This window comes from Mercenaria mercenaria, chromosome 14 (assembly GCF_021730395.1).
Source record: "Mercenaria mercenaria strain notata chromosome 14, MADL_Memer_1, whole genome shotgun sequence".
NCBI classification, from domain to species: domain Eukaryota; kingdom Metazoa; phylum Mollusca; class Bivalvia; order Venerida; family Veneridae; genus Mercenaria; species Mercenaria mercenaria.
Window position 1 is genome coordinate 47,012,844 of NC_069374.1, and position 26,955 is coordinate 47,039,798.

At 38.3% G+C, this 26,955-nt stretch overlaps 2 protein-coding genes across 2 annotated transcripts; both read left to right on the plus strand.

Annotated features, from left to right (window-relative positions):
* The first annotated feature begins 44 nt into the window (after positions 1 to 44).
* LOC123527449 (uncharacterized) lies at positions 45 to 16,373 on the plus strand. Its single transcript, XM_045306907.2, has 5 exons — positions 45 to 262; positions 1,265 to 1,410; positions 3,109 to 3,216; positions 8,185 to 8,288; positions 15,136 to 16,373. Exons 1-5 carry the CDS (start codon positions 119 to 121, stop codon positions 15,306 to 15,308), a joined length of 675 nt encoding a protein of 224 aa, XP_045162842.1. The 5' UTR covers positions 45 to 118; the 3' UTR covers positions 15,309 to 16,373.
* A 3,842-nt stretch (positions 16,374 to 20,215) lies between these two features.
* Positions 20,216 to 23,993, plus strand: LOC123527448 (uncharacterized). The gene is made up of 2 exons (XM_045306905.2): positions 20,216 to 20,423; positions 20,925 to 23,993. Exons 1-2 carry the CDS (start codon positions 20,234 to 20,236, stop codon positions 22,385 to 22,387), a joined length of 1,653 nt encoding a protein of 550 aa, XP_045162840.2. The 5' UTR covers positions 20,216 to 20,233; the 3' UTR covers positions 22,388 to 23,993.
* The last annotated feature ends 2,962 nt before the right edge of the window (positions 23,994 to 26,955 follow it).

Consider the following 26,955-nt stretch of genomic DNA (forward strand, 5'->3'; position numbering starts at 1 on the left):
ACATATTTTTAACCAATCAAAATCGCAAATATTCAGTGACGTCATCTAACAACAAAAGAGCGTCAAAATGGCGGCTAATTGTTTTTGTTGACCAGGTGTTTTCAATTAAGAAAAAATTATGCCGAAAAAGAAAGGTTCAAAAGGGAAAAAGGGCAAGAAAGGCAAAAAGAAATCAGGGAAGAAATCTACTGATTCGTCCCCGGGTCCTGTAGATCCAATGGCACCGTCCTATGTTCCTCCACCACCGAAACCAGGAGAGCAAGTGTGTAAATTAGTTCATTTGGACATTTCAACAGATACTGTTTTGTAGTCTATATGTTACCCGGTCATTTAGTTAATACCAGGGACAAGCCCTTTTTCCTCATCAATGCACTGGCTGAGACAATTGGCCTCTGTAATAAATGACTAGTACATTAACTGGCTGTATGATTTGAGGCTTCTGGTAAGCCAAGAGCCCAGTTAACTCAGTTGGTAGAGCACCTGACTTGCAAGCAGGGGGTTGTAGGTTTGAGTCCTACACTGGGTAGATAATTTTCTCACCAAAATACAATTGCTGCTGTGGCAAGGGGTCCAGTAAGCGGACCTCTAGACCCAGAGTCTAGTCCAACTAATTGTATGTGAGCCACGATATTGGGATAATTTTTGTATCGGTCAATATCTTTCCTCTACGTACAACATAGCAAGTACCTTTCCTGTGTTGAGTCTTCTGCGACAATTTCTGGGCAAAGAGGCAGCGATTTTTAATTGCATTTTAACTATTAAAAAAAAAAAAATTTAGTGAAATTTTAAGAATAAGATATTGGGAAAGAATATCCATTTTTTCCTTCCATTCAGTTGATGTTTATGTGAATAAACGGCAAAACACAAGTTTGTCACTGTTTTAAACAACACACCCTAAAGTTTACACAAATTTACATGGCTCCGATTCATGTCACGTGATTGATAACGACCAACCGCACTGTCAGCTGTACTGAGTGTAATGGCAGACGTGTAAATACAGTGAGGTAGCCAAACTGAAACATATAGTGTTTACGCAAAATATTCCTCCTCTTGATTATTAGACCTTAAGATATCCCAGTGAACAGGTCTAAATCTAATACCATCCATAATGTTTAGACAAATGAAATTAAGATTTTAAAAAATGCTTAATAATAAACAATGTCACTTAGGATATTCATAAGGGTATGTACAGTAAAAGAAATATTTTTTCTTTTGACTTAAAGTTATTACATGTAGACATGTATGGACTGGGTTTATTTTACAGTTGGTGAAACTTCTTACGTCACATCCTGTAGATGAAAAAGAAATACATGGTGTGAAGGTTTCTACAAGAATACTCGACAATCTTACTCCTCAAGAGATAAGAGATCTTAGAGTTGTGTTTGAACTCTTTGACTTGAATAATGATGGGTAAATATAACTTTGTTAATTAACACTTGATTTTTAGCTCGACTTTTCGAAGAAAAAGAAGAGCTATTGCACTCGCCCCGGCGTTGGCGTCGGTGTCGCCGTTGGTTAAAGTTTTTTATAAAGTCAGATATCTCTGTTACTATCAAAGCTATTGACTTGAAACTTAAAATAATTATTTACTATCAAAGTCTACACCAGGAGAAACAATCCCCATAACTCTTTTGAATTTTGACAGAATCATGTCCCTTTTTAACTTAGAATTCTTTTTTAAAAAATTGATAAAGTCAAATATCTCTTTTACTATTAAAGCTTTTTATTTGAAACTCAAAATAGTTGTTTACAATCAAAGTCTACACCAGGAGACACAATTCCCATAACTCTGATTTGAATTTTGACAGTATTATGCCCCTTTTTAACTTAGTATTTTTGGTTTAAGATTTCGGTAAAGTCTAATATCTCTGTTACTCTTTTGGTTAAAGTTTTTGATAAAGTCAAATATCTCTGTTACTATCAAAGCTAATTGACTTGAAACTTAAAACACTTATTTACCATCAAAGTCTAAACCAGGAGAAACAATCCCCATAACTCTGGTTTGAATTTTGACAGAATTATGCCCCTTTTTAACTTAGAATTCTTTTTTAAAAAATTGATAAAGTCAAATATCTCTTTTACTATTAAAGCTTTCTATTTGAAACTCAAAATAGTTATTTACAATCAAAGTCTACACCAGGAGACACAATTCCCATAACTCTGATTTGAATTTTGACAGAATTATGCCCCTTTTTGACTTAGTATTTTTGGTTTAAGATTTTACTTGAAGCTTAAAATACTTATTTTCCATCACAGTCAACACCTGGAGGAGACACAATCCCCATAACTCTGATTTGAATTTTGACAGAATTATGCCCCTTTTTAACTTAGAACTTTTTGTTAAAAGTCAAATATTTCTGTTACTATTAAAGCTTTTGACTCAATTGAAACTCTAAATAGTTATTTACTATCAAAGTCTACACCAGGAGACACAATTCCCATAACTCTGATTATAATTTTGACAGAGTTATGTCCCTTTTTAACTTGGAATTTTCTTACTGGCAAAGCTCAAATTCAGACTGTCAAGCACTGAGAAAAGTCGAGCGCGGACAGCTCTTGTTTTAAAGGGACTGTACTCAAGATATTGACTAAAAATGTGTTAAATTAGCAATAATGCCGCATAATTATTTGAAGTTGATGCGTTAGAAATAAGGTTATCCGATTAAATTTTATAGAATTATAGTTCTTTTCTTCAATGTTATATGCAGTGATCTCCCTTACCTAAAGGTAGAGATTTCTGAGGTTGAAGGGAAGCAACTCCTGCATGCAGTTTGACTTCTCATAGATATATTGGGTTATAATTTCTTCCAACCTAAATTTTACACACACATCTATTCCAGCTGGATTTTTACTTGAAAAATGCTCATATTGTTCCGCTTTAATATTTAACCTGTATTAAATGCTTAGAGCAAGTGAATAATACAAAAATGTAACTGATCAGGTGTGAAAGTTTTCAATTGTTTACCACTACATAGTCAAAATTTGTTTGATTGCTGAAAAACATTTTGTTAAGAACACTTTTAATCTCATGTTTTAATGAATTATCAGTAATTTAACACTAAAATCTGTCACACATTTTAGATTCTTGAAATAATAATTTTTTTCCAGATATTTGGCTCCACCAGAATTAAGACGTGCAATGAAAGCTCTGGGATTTAAAGTGTCAAGGGAAGAGGCCAAACAACTAGCAACTGATGGAAGTTTAAAAGGCCTTGGGTTAGTAGATCATTTAATAAGTGGAACTTTTCATGCATATCAATTTTTTAGCTTGACTTTACGAAGTATGGAGAGTTGTCCTACTGACGACTCGGTGTCAGCATCCTTCCACATCCGCACCTGGGTTAAATTTTGATGCACGTTCTCTTTATCTCTGTAATTCCTTAATGGATTTGTTTCAGACTTAAAATAGTTATTTCTTGCCATCACCCTCATCATACGGCACAAGGGCCATAGCTCTCACACCAATATTGCATGAATTATCTCCACTTTTTAGTAAGAATTTCAGGTAGTTAAAGTTTTGATGCACTTTCAGACTATCTCAGTTATTAAACCCCCCTTCGAAGAAGGAAGGGTATATTGTTTTGCAGATGTCTGTCTGTGGGTCAGTATGTAGACCAATCCGTTTCCAGATGATAACTCAAGAATGCTTGGGCCTAGTATCATGAAAGTTGATAGGGAGGTTGGTCATCACCTGCAGATAACCCCTATTGATTTTGAGGTCAGTATGTCAAAGGTCAAGGTCACAGTGACCCTGAACAGTAAAACGGTTTCCGGATGATAACTCAAGAACGCTTGGGCCTAGGATCATAAAATTTGAAAGGTGGTTTGTCATCACCAGCAGATGACCCCTACTGATTTTGAGGTCAGTATGTCAAAGGTCAAGGTCATACTGACCAGGAACAGTAAAATGGTTTCCAGATGATAACTCAAGAACGCTTAGGCTTATTGTCAAGAAAATTGATAGGGAGGTTGGTCATCACCAGCAGATAACCCTATTGATTTTGAGGTCAGTATGTCAAAGGTCAAGGTCACAGTGACCCTGAACAGTAAAACGGTTTCCGGATGATAACTCAAGAACGCTTGGGCCTAGGATCATAAAATTTGATAGGGTGGTTGGTCATCACCAGCAGATGACCCCTACAGATTTTGAGGTCAGTACGTCAAAGGTAAAGGTCACACTGATCCTGAACAATAAAACGGTTTCCAGATGATAACTCCATAACGCTTGGGTCTAGGATCATAAAATTTGATAGGATGGTTGATCATCACCAGCAGATGACCCCTACTGATTTTGAGGTCAGTATGTCAAAGGTCAAGGTCACACTGACCAGGAACAGTAAAACGGTTTCTAGATGATAACTCAATAACGCTTAGGCTTATTGTCAAGAAAATTGATAGTGAGGTTGGCCATGACCAGTAGATGACTCCTATTGGTCTCTGGGGGAGACATACTGTTTTTGCCCTGTCCATCTGTCCGTACGTCACACTTCATTTCCGATCAATAACTGGAGAACCATTTGATCTAGAACCTTCAAACTTCATAGGATTGTAGGGCTGCTGGAGTAGACGACCCCTATTGTTTTTGGGGTCATTCCATCAAAGTTCAAGGTCACAGGGGCCTGAACATTGAAAACCATTTCCTATCAGTAACTAGAGAACCACTTGACCCAGAATGTTGAAACTTCATAGGATGATTTGTCATGTAGTGTAGATGACCCCTTTTGTTTTTGGGGTCACTCCGTCAAAGGTCAAGGTCACAGGGGCCTGAACATTGAAAACCATTTCCGATCAATAACTTGAGTACCACTTGACCCAGAATGTTGAAACTTCATAGGATGATTGGTCATGCAGAGTAGATGACCTCTATCGATTTTGGGGTCACTCTGTTAAAGGTCAAGGTCACCGGGGCCTGAACATTGAAAACCATTTCCGATCAATAACTTGAGTACCACTTGACCCAGAATGTTGAAACTTCATAGGATGATTGGTCATGCAGAGTAAATGACCCGTATTGTTTTTGGGGTCACTCTGTTAAAGGTTAAGGTCACAGGGGCCTGAACATTGATAACCATTTCCGATCAATAACTTGAGAACCTCTTGATCCAGAATGTTGAAACTTCATAGGATGATTGAACATGCAGAGTAAATGACCCCTGTCAATTTTGGGGTCACTCTGTTAAAGGTCAAGGTCACAGGAGCTTGAACATGGAAAACAATTTCCAATCAATGACTTGAGAACCACTTGACCCAGAATGTTGGAACTTCATAGGATGATTGAACATGCAGAGTAGATGACCCCTATTGATTTTTGGGACAGTCTATTAAAGATCAAGGTCACAGGGGCCTGGTCATGTAAAATCATTTCCGGAAAATAACTCGAGAACCACTTGACCTAGATTGTTGAAACTTAATAGGATGATTGGACATGCAGAGAAGATGACCCCTATTTATTTTGGGGTCACTTGATCAAAGGTCAAGGTCACAGGAGCCTGAACAGTGACTTGAGAACCACTAGGCCAAGAGTGTTGAAACTAAGCGGGACGACTAGACATGCCAAGTAGATGATCCCTATTGCAGCCAACCATCAGTGTCTCTTTGACTTTTGCTCCTGACCCCTTATTGACTTCTTGCCTATAGGACTTTGCATTGGGGGAGACATGCACTTTTTTACAAAAGCAATTTCTAGTTTTGAGATCATTAGGTCAAAGGTCAAGGTCAAATTTGCCAGGAACAGTTGAACGGTTCTTGTCTAAAACCACAGGGCCTAGGGCTTTGATATTTGGTATGTAGCATTAAATCGAGCAAGATTTTCAGATTATTTCCCAGGTGTTGAATATGGCCCCACCCCGGGGGTCACATGGTTTATATAGACTTTTATAGGAAAAAAACTTTGAAAAACTAGGGCTTTGATATTTTGTATATGACATCGTCTAGTGGTCCTCTACTAAGAGTGTCCAAATTATTCCCCTAGGGTCAAATATGACCCCGCCCTTGGGTCACATTGTTAACATAGACTTATGTAGGGAAAAACTTTGAAAATCTTCTTGTCCAAACCACACAGACTAGGGTTTGACATTTGTAATGTAGCATCATCTAGTGGTTCTCTACCAAGTTTGTTCAAATTATCCCTCTAGGGTCAAATATGGCCCCACCCCGGGGGTCACATGATTCATATAGACTTATATAGGGAAAAACTTAGAATCTTCATGTCTATAACCTACATCATTCAAGATTGGACCACATGTATGGTTTTAAGTGGCAAGATGAACCTTGACATAGGTTGACCTTGATCTTGACCTGGTGACCTACTTTCACATTTCTGTAACTACAGCCTTCCAATTTGGACCACATGCATAGGTTTGTGTACCGAAACAAACTTTGACCTTGTTATTAACCTAGTGACCTACTTTCACATTTTTGAAGTCACAGGCTTCAAATCTGGACCACAGGCATAGTTTTTTGTTCCAAAATAAAATTTGACCTTGATTTTGACCTTATGACCTACTTTCACATTTCTCAAGCTACAGCCTTCACATTTGGCCCACATGTATAGCTTTGTGTACCAAAATGAACTTTGAATTTCTTTGAATTTAATCAAACTTGCACAAAACTTGTGTCACCATAAGATCTCGATACCTTTCTTGAACAAGCCAGATCCCTTAATTGGTTCCAGAGTTATGGCCCCTGAAAAGGCCAAAATTAGCTATTTTGACCTTGTCTGCACAATTGCAGCTTCATTTATGATTTGATTTTAACCAGACTTGCACATAACTTGTATCACCACAAGATCTTGGTTCCTTTCTTGAACTGGCCAGCTTCCTTCATGGGTTCCAGAGTTATGGCCCCTTAAAGGTCCAAAAATGGCTATTTTGGCTTTTGCAGCCATATAGAGACTTCATTTATGGTTTTATTTGATACAAACTTCCAAAATATCTTCAACAACAATAAATCTTGGATTCCATGACAAATCAGATCCAATCGTAGGTTCCAGAGTTATCTTATATCTGATTACTTCCCCTGATTGTAATCAAAATGGATTTATATCAGTAAGTACTTATAGGACATATTTTAAATTTCATTATTGTCATTAGTTGGACTGAGCCAATCAGGGTAGGTAACTATGGACTGATTTTATATCAAATTACCTCCCTTTATTTCAAATTAAAATGGGTATATCTCCGTAACTAATGGAGATACTGATCTGAAATTTGGCAGATCCTTTTTTTGTTCACTTACAGTAATTTTGTTTTAATTACTTCCCTTTTACGTTACTATAAATAGCTTATTTTGAGTAACTTTTTTATTATTGGCCGTAGGGAAAAACCGAGACCACTTTTCTGTGGTACAACATGGATGGTACCTCCAGTTTTTAGGTGTATTTTGACATATCTGTACCTGGTAAGAATTTTTTTTCGTTTTGGTTAAATTTCTTCCCTTTGTTCTTCCTGTCCTTTGGACTTAGATATTTTTTCTGAGGACCTTCTTGTCCTCAAGTGCAATGATAACAGGTGAGCGATATAGGGCCATGATGGCCCTCTTGTTCTTTAATGTTGCCACCACATTTTATAGTTATGAACTTAAAAAAATATATTTGTTTCTTGTTATTTCTTATTTTTGGTCATTGTTGCCATATAACAGGTCATTTTTACTGCTGTTAAAGTTTACAGATTTAGGGTAAAAACGCATGATTTTGTTTTATACAATTTCAAAATTTACGAAATCACAAGACCTACTAGTGTACTTGACTTTATGTGGCGAATTTATACAAGGCCAGTATTTACAAATCTAATTTGGTCTTAAAAAGTAGTAAAATTTAGCAGCAGGTTTAAAATTACCTTATTACGGTATTTGTGATAGATTTAAATATTTTATTAACATAGCAGAGAGCATTCTTTTTATTCGTATTTGGTTACCTCCTTTACCTCAATGACTGAGAATAACATATAAAATACTTGGAGCAGAGGAATATTGTGATAAAAAAGACTCATTTTCTGTTGCTTCAGAGACTACAGTATCATGTAGTACATTACACACTGTGATGATTGATACAACAGTGAAGTAATTTGAGTGTTTTTTTTTACTGAATTTCTAGACCATTGACTTACATACAAGTTTACCAGACCAGTTATATCTTATGAAATTTTTTAAGGCTTTTTATGATTGGCACTGATTTTTTTATCCTAGGATGTTGGATTTCAATGAGTACCTGGAGACAGTGATTGACCGACAAGGAGATTCCAGGGATATGTATGATGAGATTTTAAAAGGATTTTCGATGTTTGATCACAGTAAGCAAACATATATGTACATAATAACCCCCTTAACACTTTTAGGTGAGCCATTACCTTAACCCCCTTATCACTGTCAGTTAAACCCTTGCCTATAGACCTCCTAGCTTACACTGTCAGTCGAACATTTGGCTTGACCCCTTTACCACAATCAGCATAGCCCTTGCCTTGACCCCCTTACCATTATCAGTCCAACCCTTGCCTTGACACCATTACCAGTATCAGTTCATTCCCGCGTGTTGACCCTCTTATTACTGTTATTTCAACCCTTTACCACTGTAAGGTCAACAGTGACCTTGTCACCCTTACCACTATCAGTTCAACCCTGGCCTTTGACCCCCTTACCAATATCAGTTCAACCCTTGCCTTGACCCCCTTACCACTGTCAGTTCGGCCCTTGCCTTGATACCCTTCCACTATCATTTCAACCTTGGTCATCACACCCTTACTACTATTAGATTAACTCTTGCCTTGACCCCTTACCACTGTCAGTTCAACCGTTGCTTTGACACCTTTACCACTATCAGTTCAACCAATGTCTTGACTTACTTACCATTATCTGTTCAACCCGCAACCATTGCCTTGACCCTCTTAGCATTATAAGTTCAACCATGGCCTTGACCTCTTACCACTACTGTAAAATCATTTAATTTCGTGGGCATGAAATTTCGTGGTTTTGGTCAAAACGGCAATTTCATGGGTATGAATTTGTGGATTTAAACGTTTGGATATAAAATGAATGGGAATTTTACTTGTTCATTGGGATTAAATTTCGTGTATTGGCTCAACCACGAAATCCACGCAAATTAGTCCCTCACGAATATTAATGATTTCACAGTATCAGTTTAATACTTTCCTTGACCCCCTTACCACTGTCATTTCAACCCTATCCTTGAAACCCTTACCACTGTCAGTTTAACCCTTGACTTGACACAAGTATCAGTCAACCCTAGTCTTGACCCCCTCACCACTGTCAGTTCAACCTTTGCCTTTACCTCCCAACCACTGTCAATTCAACCCTTGCCTTGACCCTCTTACCACCATAAATTCAACCCATGCTTTGACCGCCTTACAACTTTCAGTTTAACCCTTGAATTGACCCCCTTACCACTGTCAGTTTAATCCTTGACTTGACACAAGTATCAGTTCAACCCTAGTCTTGACCCCTTACCACTATCAGTTCAATCCTGGCCTTTACATTCCAACCACTGTCAGTTCAACCCTTGCCTTTATAAATTCAACCCAAGCTTTCACACCTAAGGCGGACACTCTACCACGTCGCTGTACCACGTCGCTGTAAAACTAACTCAATATCAAGGAAGTATAAGTGCACGCTTACTCAGTAGGTAGAGCGTTGGTCTACGGATCACCGGGTCGTGAGTTCGATCCTCAGGTGGAGCGTATGTTCTCCGTGACTATTTGATAAATGACATTGTGTCTGAAATCATTAGTCCTCCACCTCTGATTCATGTGGGGAAGTTGGCAGTTACTTGCGGAGAACAGGTTTGTACTGGTACAGAATCCAGGAACACTGGTTAGGTTAATTGCCCGCTGTTACATGACTGAAATACTGTTGAAAAACGGCGTTAAATCCAAAACAAACAAAAAACTATCAATTCAACAGTTGCCTTGACCCAGTTACCACTGTCAGTTCAACCCTGGCCTTGACCCCCTTGCCATTATCAGTTCAACCCTTGCTTTGACCCCCCCTCTCTTTCCACGTTCAATTCAATCCTTTACCACTATCAGTTCAACCTTTGCGTTGACCCCCTTACCGTTGTCAGTTCAACCCTTGCCTTGCCCCCATTACCATTATCAGTTCAAGCCTTGCTTTGACCCCTTTACACGTTCAGTTCAATCCCTTACCACTGTCAGTTCAACCTTTTTGTTGACCGCCTTACCGTTGTCAGTTCAACCCTTGCTTTGACCTCCTTACCTCTATCAGCTCAATAATCCCTTAACACTGTCAGGTCAACCCTGGCCTTGATCCCCTTACCACTGCCAGGTCAGCCCTGGCGTTTACTACCTTACCATTATCAGCTCAGCCTTTGCCCTGACAGTCTTACCACTGTCAGTTCAACCCTTACCTTGACAGCCCTACCACTATCAGTGCAGCCCTTGCCTTGACCCCATTACCACTATCAGTTCAACCCTTGCTTTGATCACCTTTCTACTGTCAGTTGTAGCTTTATCTTGATCCTCTTTGCCTTGACCCGCTTACCACTATAAATTCAACCTTTGCCTTGACCCGCTTACCACTATCAATTCAACTTTTGCTTTGACCCGCTTACCACTATCAATTCAACAGTTGCCTTGACCCAGATACCACTATCTGTTCAACCTTTGCCTTGACCCCCTTACCACTATCAGTTCAACCTTTGCCTTGACCCGCTTACCACTTGCCTTGACCCAAATACCACTATCAGTTCAACCCTTGCCTTGACCCTATTATCACTATCAGTTCAACCCTTGCTTTGATCCCATTATCACTATCAGTTCAAACCCTTGCCTTGACCCCGTTACCACTATCAGTTCAACCCTTGCTTTGACCACCGTTCGTTCTACTGTCAGTTCTTGACCCCCTTACCACTATTAGTTCAACCTTTGCCTTGACCCGCTTAACACTGTCAGTCCAACCTTTGCCTTGACCCACTTACCACTATCAATTCAACAATTGCCTTGACCCAGATACCACTATCAGTTCAACCCTTGCCTTGGTCCCATAATCACTATCAGTTCAACCCTTGCCTTGACCCCATAATCACTATCAGTTCAGCCCTTGCTTTGTCCCTCTTTCCTGGTTCAGCTCAATCCCTTACCACTGTCAGTTCAACCTTTACCTTGCCCCATTACCACTCTCAGTTCAACCCTTGCTTTGACCCCCTTACAACTATCAGTTCAACCCCTTACTACTGTCAGGTCAACCCTGGCATTGACACCCTTACCACTATCAGTTCAATCTTTGTCTTTAACCCCCCCCCCCCACCCCCTTTAACCACTATCAGTTTAACACTGGTGTTAACTTCCTTATCACTGTCAGTTTGACCCTTGCATTGACCCCCTTACCACTCTGGAACTCTTGGTTTGACCCCATAACCAATAGCAGTTTGACCCTTGCATTGCCATTGACACCTTCACCACTTTCAGTTCAACACTTGACACCACTACCACTATCAGTTCAACCCTTGACTTGACCCGCTTGCCACTATCAGTTCAGCCATTCCCTTACTCCCTTTTCTCGATCAGTTCAGCTCTTGCCTTAACCCCTTTACAACTATCAGTTCAAAAAGCAAGGACAAATATCAAACAGGGAATGCCATGTTCAAAAACGCAACCCTTGCCTTGGCCCCTTACCACAATCAGTTTGTTCCAGCGTTTGATAGTAGAGAAATCCCCAGATATCCTACAGGTATTATTAGTTCCCTACCGGTGGAACCCCGGAGGGGACTATAGGAATGCGCTCCGTCCGCCTGTCCGAGCTTACATTTGCATACTTAGGTGGCTATAGGAACAATAGGTAACTGTACTTTTTCTTTTATGTCATTCATTCCGTAAGCTTTTGTGTAGCTATTTTTCTTTTACGTGGCTTAGAACAAAAGAGTAGCCACATATATTCATCCGTCATTCGTCCTTTCGTATGTTCATCCATAAATCTGGATCCTGCGATTACTTTTTTGCTATTTTTAGCTCACCTGTCACAAAGTGACAAGGTGAGCTTTTGTGATCACACAGTGTCCGTCGTCCGTGCGACCGTAAACTTTTGCTTGTGACCACTCTAGAGGTCACAATTTTTGTGGGATCTTTATGAAAGTTGGTCAGAAGGTTCATCTTGATGATACCTAGGTCAAGTTTGAAACTGGGTCACGTGCCGTCAAAAACTAGGTCAGTAGGTCTAAAAATAGAAAAACCTTGTGACCTCTCTAGAGGCCATATATTTCACAAGATCTTCATGAAAATTGGTCAGAATGTTCACCTTGATGATATCTAGGTCAAGTTTGAAACTGGGTCACGTGCCGTCAAAAACTAGGTCAGTAGGTCTAAAAATAGAAAAACCTTGTGACCTCTATAGAGACCATATATTTCACAAGATCTTCATGAAAATTGGTCAGAACGTTCGCCTTGATGATATCTAGGTCAAGTTTGAAACTGGGTCACGTGCCGTCAAAAACTAGGTCAGTAGGTCAAATAATAGAAAAACCTTGTGACCTCTCTAAAGGCCATATTTTTCATGGGATCTGTATGAAAGTTGGTCTGAATGTTCATCTTGATGATATCTAGATCAAGTTCGAAACTGGGTCACGTGCGGTCAAAAACTAGGTCAGTAGGTCTAAAAATAGAAAAACCTTGTGACCTCTCTAGAGGCCATATATTTCATGAGATCTTCATGAAAATTGGTCAGAATGTTCAACCTTGATGATATCTAGGTCAAGTTTGAAAGTGGGTCATGTGCCCTCAAAAACTAGGTCAGTAGGTCAAATAATAGAAAAACCTTGTGATCTCTCTAAAGGCCATATTTTTCATGGGATCTGTATGAAAGTTGGTCTGAATGTTCATCTTGATGATATCTAGGTCAAGTTCGAAACAGGGTCATGTGCGGTCAAAAACTAGGTCTAAAAATAGAAAAACCTTGTGACCTCTCTAGAGGCCATACTTGTGAATGGATCTCCATAAAAATTGGTCAGAATGTTCAACTTGATGATATCTAGGTCAAGTTCGAAAGTGGGTCACGTGTCTTCAAAAAGTAGGTCAGTAGGTCAAATAATGAAAAAACGTTGTGACCTCTCTAGAGGCCATATTTTTCATGGGATCTGTATGAAAGTTGGTCTGAATGTTTATCTTGATGATATATAGGTCAGGGTTGAAACTGGGTCAACTGCGATCAAAAACTAGGTCAGTAGGTCTTGAAATAGAAAAACCTTGTGACCTCTCTAGAGGCCATACCCTTGAATGGATCTTCATGAAAATTGGTCAGAATGTTCACCTTGATGATATCTAGGTCAAGTTTGAAACTGGGTCACGTGCCTTAACAAACTAGGTCAGTAGGTCAAATAATAAAAAAACCTTGTGACCTCTCTAGAGGCCATACTTTTCATGGGATCTGTATGAAAGTTGGTCTGAATGTTCATCTTGATGATATCTAGGTCAAGTTTGAAACTGGGTCAACTGCGGTTAAAAACTAGGTCAGTTGGTCTGAAATTAGAAAAAAATTTTGACCTCTCTAGAGGCCATATGTTTCAATGGATCTTCATGAAAATTGATCTGAATGTTCACCTTCATGATATCTAGGTCAGTTTCGAAACTGGGTCACGTGCGGTCAAAAACTAGGCCAGTAGGTATAAAAAATAGAAAAACCTTGTGACCTCTCTAGAGGCCATATTTTTCATGAGATCTTCATGAAAGTTAGTGAGAATGTTCACCTTGATGATATCTAGGTAAAGTTCAAAACAGGGTCACGTACCTTCGAAAACTAGGTCAATAGGTCAAATAATAGAAAAACCTTGTGACCTCTCTAGAGACCATATTTTTCAATGGATCTTCATGAAAATGGGTCAGAATTTTTATCTTGATAATATCTAGGTCAAGTTCAAAACTGGGTCACATGAGCTCAAAAACTAGGTCACTATGTCAAATAATAGAAAAAACGACGTCATACTCAAAACTGGGTCATGTGGGAAGAGGTGAGCGATTCAGGACCATCATGGTCCTCTTGTTGCTTGTAGGTCAAGGTCACTATTGAAGGTCAAGTAAAAATTGTTTTTGTTTTGCTCCATAACTTTTATATGCATTTTTGGATTATCTTAATGCTACTGATGAGACAGTGTGTCAACACATGATCTGGGCTTGTTGCTCAATGTCACTGTTCAAGTCGAGTAAAATTTGTTTCTGCTCCATTACGTAATTAATTGCATCGAAGGATTTTTAGTACTACATAGAAGTTTACCCATGATTAGACTACGTGTCGGGCACATGACCCATGGTTGTCAGACATTAAAGGTCGAGTATTTTTTTTTCACTGGCAAGAGACTTTTGTATTGCCGCTGCATTACTCGATTACTTGTTTCATCAAGTTCAGGAACCAGAGTAGAAACATCGTCCCTCCATATTAAGCCAGCGTGATGGCTTCCGCACATAAAAAATTCTACTCCCTGAGCCAATATTCAAACCAATAAGGTCGCTAGTTTCAAATCATTTGTCCAAGGCTCGCTTACGGCATAGAATTCTTTATGTGAGAAGGCCATCCTGCTGGCTTACGGAAGGTCGATGGTCCTGCCTAGGTGTCCACCAATGATGAAACAATATCCGGATCCTATGGTCTTCCTCCACCACGATAAGAAAGAACGAACGTCGCCATATGACCTGTGCTTCTGTCGATGTGACATTAAACCCAACAAAAACTAAACATTTTTGTAGGTACATTTTAATATTGCCGTGCTTTTTATTTCATAATTATGTACTTAACCTTTAGTCTGCTAAATTTCTTAAGTTGACTGGTCTATCATTCGATTTAAGCAATACCATTTATTATTGTAAGGGGTGTTCACAGAAAATTTACTGACTGAATAGCTAACAGTGCCGCCCATGGTGTGCAGACTGATCTTGGTCTGCACAGGTCGCAAGGCAGGATCACTTACCGCCAGCAGGCTAAAGGTTATATATTGAATATATATTTATTTGTACTGTCAAAACATGTTCCCGACTTTCATTATTTTCTCTTCACTCATATATATAAGATTAACATGAATGCCAGAAACATGTTTTGACGTTCAAATAAATAGTACAATTGTTTTAGAACTACATGTATATGCAACTGTTAAAACTTTTTTCATTTCATGATTTTATTTTCCAGTGAAGAAAGGGTCTATAACGTATGATGACCTGCAGAAGTCCTGCGAAGAGGCCGGGATACGGTTCACGGAGCGCGAGCTGGAGGAAATGATGGAAGAAGCCGACATAAACGGTGATGGACATGTTGACCAATCAGAATTTATCAGAATCATGTTACAAACTAATCTATTTTGAAAACAATGTGATAATGAAATATAACACTTACAGTATTTGAAAAATCCTTGACTCAGCAGCTTGTTCTCTCCGGAAATTATTATAACTAGTTTTCCGCTTGTAATCCTGAAATTCTTGCTCAACAATTTATGCTTTCCCTCTTTATCGTTGAGGCAATGCTTACTGTTTTCTCTCTTACTTCGTAGTGAAATAATTTCAATGAAGATAGAAGAACGTTTAAAAGTGTTCAGAGTATTGAGAAATGTTAAATATTCTTGAATAAAAATGTCATTTAAATGCTATCTCGAGGTGAAAACACTGTTGAAAGAAAAACTGAATATTTGCCACAGTATTCAAATGTCATATTAATATATATCATAGAAGGCAGTGCAGAATTTAGAACCCTCTTTTTGAGATTCTTAAATGCATCGTGATAATGAAAAAGACTATTTCGTCATCGGGCGATGCAAAAAATTCCTGTATTGCTCCTAGTAAAACGCATGAGCAAGAAATAACATAATTTGGCTGATTTATTCTATCAAAGGTTGCAATAATTATAAAGATAAAAAAAGTAAGATTTTTTTGACCGGTTCATACTGTTTTTTTTTTTTGTCCGACAATAAGGTGAATATGTCACAAAGATAATTGAGCCGTGCCATGAGAAAACCAACATAGTGGCTTAGCGACCAGCATGGATCCAGACCAGCCAGCGCATCTGCGAAGTCTGGTCAGGATCCATGCTGTTCGCTTTCAAAGTCTATTGTAATTAGAGAAACTGTTAGTAAACAGCATGGATCCTGACCAGACTGAACGGATGCGCAGGATGGGCTGGATCCATGCTGGTCGCAAAGCCACTTTGTTGACTTTCTCATGTCGCGGCTCAATTATTAGATTTTAAGTGTTACCATCTGGTATAAATCTGAAATTTATACCGATTTTTTATGTACTTTTATTTTGAATATTTTTGTTGTCCTTTATTTTTATAATGAATTTATTATAGATTTATTCAGTATTGTTATTTTTATGAATGTTTAATTTTTATGACTATACATTCAGATGTAACAATAAAACTTACTTTCTGACAAAGACTTGGTTATACATGTACAATGCAAAAAACACCTGTCCAATAAATGGCTTCTCCGTCAAATGTAAGATAGTTTCTTACTGAAAAGGTAAAAAGAAAACTATTACAGTTTCACTTACTGGACTTTACGGTTGCTAAACTAGGATCGAATGAGAAATGTGAACTTAATATGCAAAAACGTTGGGTCTACTCGTCCAGAAATTCCATCAACATCTACTTCTAATGCATGTGGTTTGTGGTGGGCCTATTCATAAATACAACCAAATGTGACAGGATGACTTTGTTGTAGTTGTTTCTAAAGGCTGTGATCCACTCTGTTACAACAAGCCTGTTTTATAGGTAATTTGCATAAACTAATGACATCCAAATACATGCGGAAGCGCCATCTACAGATAAGAATTAAAATTACAGAATGATGCATTTTCACCCGCTCCTTCATTTTGAGGTCTACCAAACAAGTCCTTAACGCGTTCCGTCAAGAGGTGTTTTCATAGCTCTTGCATTAGGTCAACGGTGCCTGACCTATGATGTCTAGCATGGAGATGCTTTGTTGCAGTCCAACTACATTAAAGATTAAAGATTCTAATAATAGTCATTTTAAAAATATCACCCTGGCTGCAAGCGGCAGTGCTTTGTCTGCGTTGATTTGTAAACATAGTGACGGATTTCAATGAAATAGATTAGGCCATCCTCAGATGACACGGGTTCCAAACTGTACAAATCAAAGTCAATGGTCCTAGTTTGTGTTATTAAGTCATTTTTGTCGGGAAAACACTGACTGACTGAAATTCATACTTTCTCGGGCACGGGGCTGGGTCCCCAAGCAACTACTATTCTGATGCCTTAGCTCTCCTGGCGCAAGGTCGGAACATCTCCGGTAGTATCTGCTGAACTGTCTGATGTAGTAGGACCTGCCTGGAAACATCCCCAGCAACATGGATTTCAGTATTATACAAATGATATCTCTATATCAGTGCTAGCTCTCCATCAGCTAACTGTTGTGTTTTTGTTTTGTTTTTATTGGATTTAAAGTCGCACCGACACAGTTATAGGTCATATGACGACTTTCCCGCTTTTGATCGAGTAACCGGGTAGAACCACCTTCTTCTTATCGTTCGCGACTACACTGACAGACCAGTAACCTCGATGAAACTTGTGGTTTGCCGTAGATCCTCAATGCCTCCATACAATTTCTGGTGGATTGAGGTATCTATCGGCCAAGTCGCAGCTCGCTCCTGGTCATGCCTTTTACATCTCTGAAGTATATGCTCCGCAGTCTGATCTTGGTAGAACCACCAATTTTCCGTAAGCCAGCTTGATGGCTTCCTCACACGAAGAATTCTACGCTTCGAGTGTGGCTCGAACTGACATTGGTGAGGGGTCAGCAAACTTAACAACGCGGCCAAATAGGCCCAACTAGCTTTTGATGGTGCAGGAAGACCCAGGGCACACCTCTGTGCATTATTTCATCACGGGCGAGCAACTGGGTAGAACCACCAATTTTCCGTAATTGCTTCCTCACATGGAGAATTCAACGCTTCAAGTGTGGCTCGAACTTACATCGGTGATGGGGTCAGCGAACTTAACCACGCGGCCAAATAGGCCCAACTAGCCGCTGTTGTGGAACCAAACACATCAAATAAACCAACAGCCAATGTAAAAATAAAAAATTCTGGAAATAGCATTTTATTAGCTCGACTATTCATAGAATAGTAGAGCTATTGGACCTGCCAATGCGTCCGCGTCCGCGTCCCGATTTGGTTAAGGTTTTGTATGTGAGCTGGTATCTCAGTAACCACTTGTGGGAATGGATTGAAACTTCACACACTTATTCACTGTGATAAAATGATTTACACTGCACAGGTTCCATAACTCTATTTTTTTTTCAAAAGTATGCCCCTATTTCGACTTAGAAATTTTTTGTTAAGGTTTTGTATGTAAACTGGTTTGTCAGTACTCACTAATGGGAATGGACTGAAACTTCATACTCTTGTTCACTGTCATGATCTTACATGCACAACGCAGGTCCCATAACTCTGATTTGTTTGTTTTTGTGGTTTTTTGTTTTGTTTTTGTTGTTGTTGTTGTTGTTTTAATTTTTCAAAATTATGCCCCTTTTTCGACTTAGCAGTTTTCTTTCAAGTTGTTGTATGTAAGCTGGTATCTTATTATCCACCCATGGGAAAGGATTGAAACTTCATGATTTGAGATGCAGTGCAAAGGTTCAATAACTCTACTTTACATTTTACAAAATTATGCCCCTTTTTCAACCTAGCAGTTTTTGGTTAAATTCTTATATGTAAGGTGGTATCTCTGTAGCCACTAATGGGAATGGATTATAACTTCACACACTTGTCCACTGACATGAGCTGATAAGCATATCTAGGTTCCATAATCCTATTTTGCATTTTTACTAAATTATGTCCCTTTTTCGACTTTTGTGTTCATTCAATTGACAAGGCGATTGAATAGTCGAGCGTTGCTGTCCTCCGACATACAGCTGAGCAATGGAAAATCATACAGTGTAGATAAATACACATAACATTAATACAAGCAGTTTTACAATAATTGTATAAACATATCGCCGCTATAGGCCTTTAGGGAATCTGGTGTGAATCGCAAGTTCCTCTCACGCGGTTCTATTTATTAATGTTCGGAAAATTATTAGTGCTTGTTAAGAAAATATATCGATATGACCAAAAACAACAGCAATAAACAATTATATTTAACAAGTTAATTTTCTGAATTGTGCATCAAATCACACACAAATATTAAATAAAGGGTTCTACGGCACAGTAATTTTACGAGTACATGTTTGAAACCTGGCTCGATGCAATGAAGTTATCTAACGTGCTTGTGAAAGGTCAGTGATTGTCCGTGTCTCGAAATGATACAGGGATAGTAGGATTCTTCTACCACACGTGAACGAAGTAAAACACAAGATTCCTGATTTCAACTCTTTTTTTGCAACCCTTTCATGAGTTTTCTGATATTTTTCTCATTTGTAGACCTCAGCTTATTCAAACTAACTGCAAATATACGTAGGTCATTATGTTTGTTCTAAATTTATTGCAATTCAGAAAGTTAAAAGAATGCACATATATATGTATAGCCAGATTAAGGTCAAATGTCCTAAAAATGTATGAAGTGTCTTTGAAATATTTGACAGTGACACATTGTGTTTTGAGACTTGTATTTACATCTATTACAGTTGCTACCTTCTGAATGATGGGCAATGCCCATTTTGATACATTGTATAATGTTTTTTAGCTGTTTCATAGATTTTTTTTCAAAGTAATAGCTGAAACATAAAACAACATGCATAGGCAATATCATCGAAATAATTTTAAGGAATACATTTACTATTCATCAAAATTAAGCTAAAATTTCCCAAAACATCATAAATATGGATTATCCGAAATTCAGAATTTGACTAAAACTGCTTTTTGGCTCAACTATACGAAGTATGTGGAGAGCTATCCTACTCACCACAGCGTCGGCGTAGGCGTCTTTCCGTATCCCCACCTTGGTGAAAGATTTTTTTACTTTCTAATTTTTTCTCCTTATCGAAATTATCTTCAAGAAATTTATCGGAAATACACATACTTAAATGGCATACGATTTCTTATTAGAATAACGCTTTTCATCGTTTTAGAAAATGTGATCATATTTTATATGAATAATTTTGTCTCGAAAACTGTGAGGTCACATGTACATATAACTATTTTATATTGTATTTCAAAATCTTGGTAATCGACACCTTAAATATTTGTAATGGGTTTAAATATTTGGTAAACAAGGAAGTATCATATATCCGTTAAACGAACATTTTGATTCCCTGCCATTACGACAATATGATTATATGTGCATAGGTACAACCTTGACATCAGTGCTTTTTAACCAAGAAATTATACATATTCTCTATTTGGACAACCACGTAATCTATTTAAACATAATAATGGTGCAGGGTGCATGTCTCCTTGCTGGATTTATAACAATTTCTGCATGTATTAAGCATGTATCCGCTGACAGAAATGAAACACATAATAACGGTACGTATATTTTATTAAATAAACATCATAGCAATATCAAAATTACTCAAGATCCCACTGTTAAGTATCTTATTAGTTTGAAAACCAGTCTCTGAATGTAGTCATCTAAAAGCGTGCCCGCTTAGCTCAACTGAGAGACGTGGTATTATGGTCTAAAGAATCCACTATACCAAATAGTTGCATAAACCAGACAAATGATGTTAGAAACAAAGTTTTTTATCAAATAGTCGCAGAGAGAATACGCCTCGTCCGGGGCTAGAACTCATTACGCTGCGAGCTGTAGATATTGAGCTACGCAGACGGGCTTGCAATCATGTATACATATTCAAACAGCTTCTTATGTATGTAAAACAATCTTTCCCGCTATAAAACAATGTCTGAAATATTGTAATCACTACAATAGTCTTATTCATTCTCAATGTAAACACATTTACATTATCATCTAACAGATAAACTAGTTTATTTTTCATATTTTTCTCAGTGTTTTTGTATTTCCCACAGAAGAGAAGATCTTAATTCTCGGTGCAGGTATATCGGGAATATCAGCCGCGAAAACTTTACATGATCAAGGTTATACAAACATAGAGGTGCTGGAAGGTTCGAACAGGGTTGGTGGTCGTGTGAAGTCTGTGAACCTCTCAGGGTATGCTGTAGAACTTGGTGCCCAGTGGATATATGGCGCTGGAAGTAATCCGATGGTGAAACTGGCATCAGAATACAACTTGGATTTTAAACTAGGTCTTGACACATGGACACTTCGCGACGATCTAGGAAACGACCTTACGGAAAATGGATACGAAGAGTATAAAAAGCTAGTACAAGCTTTAGGAGATTTACATGTTTTTTCTACAGAAATGAGAAATAATGGTACCTCCGATATGACAGCAGAAGCTTTGCTTCGATTCTGTGGCTGGAGTCCCGACAGCGTTGTTGCTGATGCTGTCGAAGCGGCTTTTATCGACGCAGAATTTGGCAGAGAATCACCTTCTATATCAGGTAAATACATGAACCATCATAACGTTTTCAGAGAGCATGGCGATGACAGTTGGTTTATAGTCAACGACACCAGGGGATATGAGTATATTGTTGAAAAGTTGAAGGACAGTTTCCTTCCGAAAGATGATAAACGGATGGTCTTCAACAAAAAAGTAACCCATATTGAAAACTGGGATGTCAAGGATTCAATGGTTAAAGTATATACAGATGACGGAACATTATTCGAGGCAGACTATGTGATAGTAACTTTCAGCCTTGGTGTTCTACAATCAAGAAACGTAACTTTCAGCCCTCCTTTACCCGACTGGAAGTTGGTGGCAATAGATAAATTTGGCGTCGGACTGTACATGCTCATGTACTTTAAATTTAGCACCTCATTTTGGGACAACACTACTTGGATCGTACACGTAACCGAAAGGCACGGGGAATATTTTGGATGGTTCAACATGAATTACATTTTTCCCGGTTGTAATATCCTTCAGTTACAGCTAGCTGGTGCAGAAGCAAAAGCAGCGGACCGCATGGAAGACTCAAAACTTACCACAAAAGCAATGGAAGTCTTGAGAGCCATGTATCCACTGGCAAATGTATCTGAGCCAGAGAACTTTATTACTTCAAGATGGATGTCGGATCCACTTGATTTTGGTGCATTTAGCTATTGGACGCCGAGCTTTACTCTTAAAGACATGGATGACCTTGGACAACGTATTGGGAATTTATATTTCGCCGGAGAATATATTAACAAAACTAACCATGGCTATGTGCATAGCGCTTACACCTCTGGTATCAGTGCTGCACTGGAGCTTATGGCGTGTATTGAGGATAACTCTTTGTGCCAGGATCGTGAAATAACAAAAGAAGCTGAAAACAAGTGTACTGTAAATGACGGTAATGGAATGACACAGTACCTGTATCGAGTATTTGTACTCGTAATAATAGCTGTGCAAATGAAGATCATTATGTTATAAACTTATAATACATACCGAAATAACACTTTGCCGCGCTTATAAAGGTTTTATCTCTTGTGATGTACATTTTAGAATTTATTATTACATGATTGAAATAGAAATCCATATATAATTGAAACTCTCAGTTATGTCTATGCAATATTTATCTGCATGCAAGTTATTTCACAGGTCTGTAATGACTAGATATGATGAGAATCACCAAGATTCGCGCGCATTGCCCTGTCTATTACATGACGTGACTTTCCCACGACTTGAAATGCCATTGTAACTCTATAAGTACATGTTTCCAGGCAAGTGAGGATTTCTATTACAGGGTTCACGCGTATTGTCCGGTCTATTACAGGATTCACGCGTATTGCCCGGTCTATTACATGATTCACGCGTATTGCCCGGTCTATTACAGGATTCACACGTATTGTCCGGTCTATTACAGGATTCACACGTATTGCCCGGTCTATTACATGATTCACGCGTATTGTCCGGTCTATTACAGGATTCACACGTATTGCCCGGTCTATTACAGGATTCACACGTATTGCCCGGTCTATTACATGATTCACACGTACTGCCCGGTCTATTACAGGATTCACGCGTATTGCCCGGTCTATCACATGATTCACACGTACTGCCCGGTCTATCACAGGATTCACGCGTACTGCCCGGTCTATTACAGGATTCACACGTATTGCCCGGTCTATTACAGGATTCACACGTATTGTCCGGTCTATTACATGATTCACGCGTATTGCCCGGTCTATTACAGGATTTACGCGTATTGCCCGGTCTATTACAGGATTCACACGTATTGTCCGGTCTATTACATGATTCACACGTATTGCCCGGTCTATCACAGGATTCACACGTATTGCCCGGCCTATCACAGGATTCGCTCCGGCCTGATATGGATTTCCTCGACAGCGTATATCCCGTATCCTGTCACCAACAAGCTGTGTAACTAATAGTATTCCGTGCATGTTTTGAAATATTTTTGTATTACAGCGTTCATCTTTTGCAAGTGATATCAAAATTCTGTATACAGTGGTAAATAACAGATATAGCGACTTTTATTATTATTACATGTATTTCCTTAAGAAATGCGGTCTTAGGCCTTACCCTGCAAAATTTCAAGAATAAACCTGTCCATCTTTCAGAATGGACATAACCATTAACTGTTTAAAGGGGTGCTTATGAAAACGATACAGAATGAATGGCGAACAGTACAGACCATGATCAAACTGCGTGGATGTGTAGGCTGATCTTCGTCTGCACTGGTCGAAAAGGCAAAATCACTTGCCACCAACATTCTAAGGGTTTTAATTTTATGCTAACTGATGAAATACTATGTTTTATCAGTGAGATATAATCTACATCACTCACTGTATATTACTCACTGCTTTGCCGATCTACTTGTACATTGTGTATAAATTTTAAATTTTTATTATTATTATTATTATTATTATTATAATTTACCAGATTTTTATAGCGCTCTTTTCATCTATAAAATGAACGTTCAAAAGCGCTGTACAAACTACATACCACAGAATGATATGGACATACAATACAACACAAAAAAAATAAATCAACAATAAAAGGTATTTATCCTGAATCAGGTTTTACTCTACATTTTGATTGTCCTGAATATTTTTTTAAAGAACAATTAACAATAATTTCCATAGCAAAGCTTGTTTTCCAGTGCAAAGTGAGTTTCAATAAATCTTGAAGAAAAAGTGTGTTTTCAATGATCGTTTGAAAGCATCAAAGCTTTTAGCGTCTCTAATGGTAGCCGGAAGAGCATTCCATAACTTCGATGCAGCTGATGAAAAACTACGATCACCGTACCTCACAGTTTTGCTTTTTGGAACAACTAGTTGTTTTGAGTTGTTCTTGGATCTCAAATTTCTTGCTGGCTGATAGACTTCCAGCAAGTCTTTAACATAGACCGGTGATTGGTCATGCAATGCTTTGTATGTGTGAACTAGAATCTTAAAGTCCACTCTATGAGTAACTGGTATCCAATGCAGTTCTTTTAATACCGGCGTAATGTGGTCATAACGCGATATTCTCGTTATAATTCGAGCTGCAGTGTTCTGAAGACTTTGAAGTCTATTCAGCAAGACCTTCGGAACACCATACAAATGCGTATTGCAATAATCAAGGCGTGAAGTGACGAGTGAATTTACTAGAGATTTTGTAGCAGCTGTATTAAGATATTTCCTGATGTGGCCTATTTGACGTAGCTGTCCGTACCCAGATCTACAAACTGAGTTTATATGTTTTTCCGTACTCATTTTGGAGTCTAGAAAAACACCAAGATTCCTTACACATTTATATGGCTTAATGTTCTCTTCTCCAATTTTCACAGTAACCGATTCAATATGTTTTTTCGTTTCTTTGAGAGGTAAATACAATGACTTCAGTTTTATCAGCATTGATTTTCAACATGATGCTGTTCATCCAAGATACGATTTCTAAGAGACAGTTTTCAACACAGGGTAATCAAGCATCCTTTTGAGAGATAAATAAAGCTGCCCATCGTCGGCGTAAAAATGATGATTTAGTCCATGTTTCTTGCATATTGTACCAACTGGTTTAGTGTATATTGTGACACAATTTGACCCCTGTGGGACACTGTATGTCATTTGCACCGGTTTTGACAATTCATTATCTATGGTCACTGTTTGGTAGCGGTCGCTCAGATATGAAGCTATCCATTCAAATGGTTTCCCTGCGATACCAAAGTGGTCGTGAAGGCGGTGCAACGACATTTTAAACAGAGTATAACACTGAAATCTTGTTTTGAGCCGCGCCATGTGAAGACCAGCATAGTGCATTTGCGACCAGCATGGATCCAGACCAGTCTGGGCATCCGCGTAGTCTGTCAGGATCCATGTCTTTCGCTAACGTTTTCTCTATTTGAATAGGCTTTTAAAACTAACAACATGGATCCTGGCCAGACTGCGTGGATGCGTAGGCTGGTCTGGATCAATGCTGGTCGCATACGCACTAAGTTGGTTTTCTCGTGCTGCGGCTCAAATCTTTATTTGATAATCTTTAAGAATGTTTATAGGTCTTCTGAAATCTAATGCGTGCAATTTAGCTGCCTATTATGCCATTGAAAAATACATAATACTATACATTCACCAATTATAAAAAAAGCACATATTTACGGTGTTCCGTTGGGGCCATCGCAGTTTCGCGTTGTCGTCCTAAGGGCGAAATCGCGAAAACACGATATTTTTACGCGAAAACGCGATGTTTTGATGCGAAAACACGATGCTATAACGCGAAAACACGAAGCAAAAATATCGCGTTTTCGCGCTGTTAATATCGTGTTTTCGCGTTTTCGCCCTCGATCTGCCATCGTCTTTTCGTGTTTTCGCCTTCCGGGCAAGTAGGGCGAAAACAAAACACGATATTGATAGCGCGAAAACGCGATATTTTTTGTATCGTGTTTTCGCGATCTTGTATCGTGTTTTCGCCCTCTCAGCTGCAAAGGCGAAAGCGCAAAAACACGACGTTTTAATATTGTAATTTCGCCTTTCGGTTGGACTTGCGCAAACGCTTGCAAGACATTTCGAGAGACCGTAAATTCGACCTCAATACATTTCAACCCCAACTACTTGAACATTTCGACCCCTTCTTGGACATTTCAATCCCAATCTAATCCTTTTTCGACACCTATTCTGTGATATGCATGGAGGTTAAAATAAGTAGTAGTGTAGGTATTAATCCATTTTAGAGTTGATTGATAAAGATAATATGTATAACATGTAATAGAATGATGAAATCGGGGTCGAGTTGATCTTTTCTTTTTGAAGGTGATATAGGTTTTGATTTTTTTAAATATTAAGATAACTGTTATTCAATATTATCCGTGTATATGCTTGCTCGCCTGTCTACCTTTTCATCAGTCAAATAAAGAAGAACTTGCTAAGACTTTATTGAATGTGTTTTTACATGAAATTTGTTTTATAACTAGAAGACAGTCTGAAAGATATACTTACGTACCAGTTTACAAGTGTTTTATTTAGAGCAGTAGAGCAGGGAAATGTCTCTAAATGTATTCCTCCTTATATATATATATATATATATATATATATATATATATATTATATATATTATATATATATATATATATATATATATATATATATATATATATATATATATATATATATACATTGTGTGAATCTAGGCGATGCTCTTGTTGAAAAACACGCGTGTGTATAAAACGGCAATGTTTAGCCGCATCTGCACTTAGAAAATGCTAACATACTAACAAAATAACAAATCAAATTATCAACTTTAAGATGTCATCGTCAAAATCTTAAGTTAAGCCCCCACCCCCACCCCCCCAAAAAAAAAACAACAAACAAAAAAACATTTGGATTGGCGTGGAACACAATGGCACACTTTTACATTGTTGTGAATTAAAGTCATACCGCTTCTCAAATAACTACAAGGTCAGACAAAGATACAAGCTGGTAATATTCTGCATGCCGGGAATCAGTTATAGTTTCCATACGGCGCTATATATAATCAGAAAAATGCTTGCATTCACATTTACA

What these genes read in the sequence shown, in the direction of transcription:
- LOC123527448 (XM_045306905.2), top strand. Translation starts at nt 20,234, where the DNA reads ATGTGCATAGGTACAACCTTGACATCAGTGCTTTTTAACCAAGAAATT. An exon ending in AAATGAAACACATAATAACG is followed by an intron (nt 20,424 to 20,924) that starts GTACGTATATTT and finishes TATTTCCCACAG; the next exon opens with AAGAGAAGATCTTAATTCTC.
- LOC123527449 (XM_045306907.2), top strand. Translation starts at nt 119, where the DNA reads ATGCCGAAAAAGAAAGGTTCAAAAGGGAAAAAGGGCAAGAAAGGCAAA. An exon ending in CACCGAAACCAGGAGAGCAA is followed by an intron (nt 263 to 1,264) that starts GTGTGTAAATTA and finishes TTTATTTTACAG; the next exon opens with TTGGTGAAACTTCTTACGTC. An exon ending in GGAAGTTTAAAAGGCCTTGG is followed by an intron (nt 3,217 to 8,184) that starts GTTAGTAGATCA and finishes TTTTTATCCTAG; the next exon opens with GATGTTGGATTTCAATGAGT.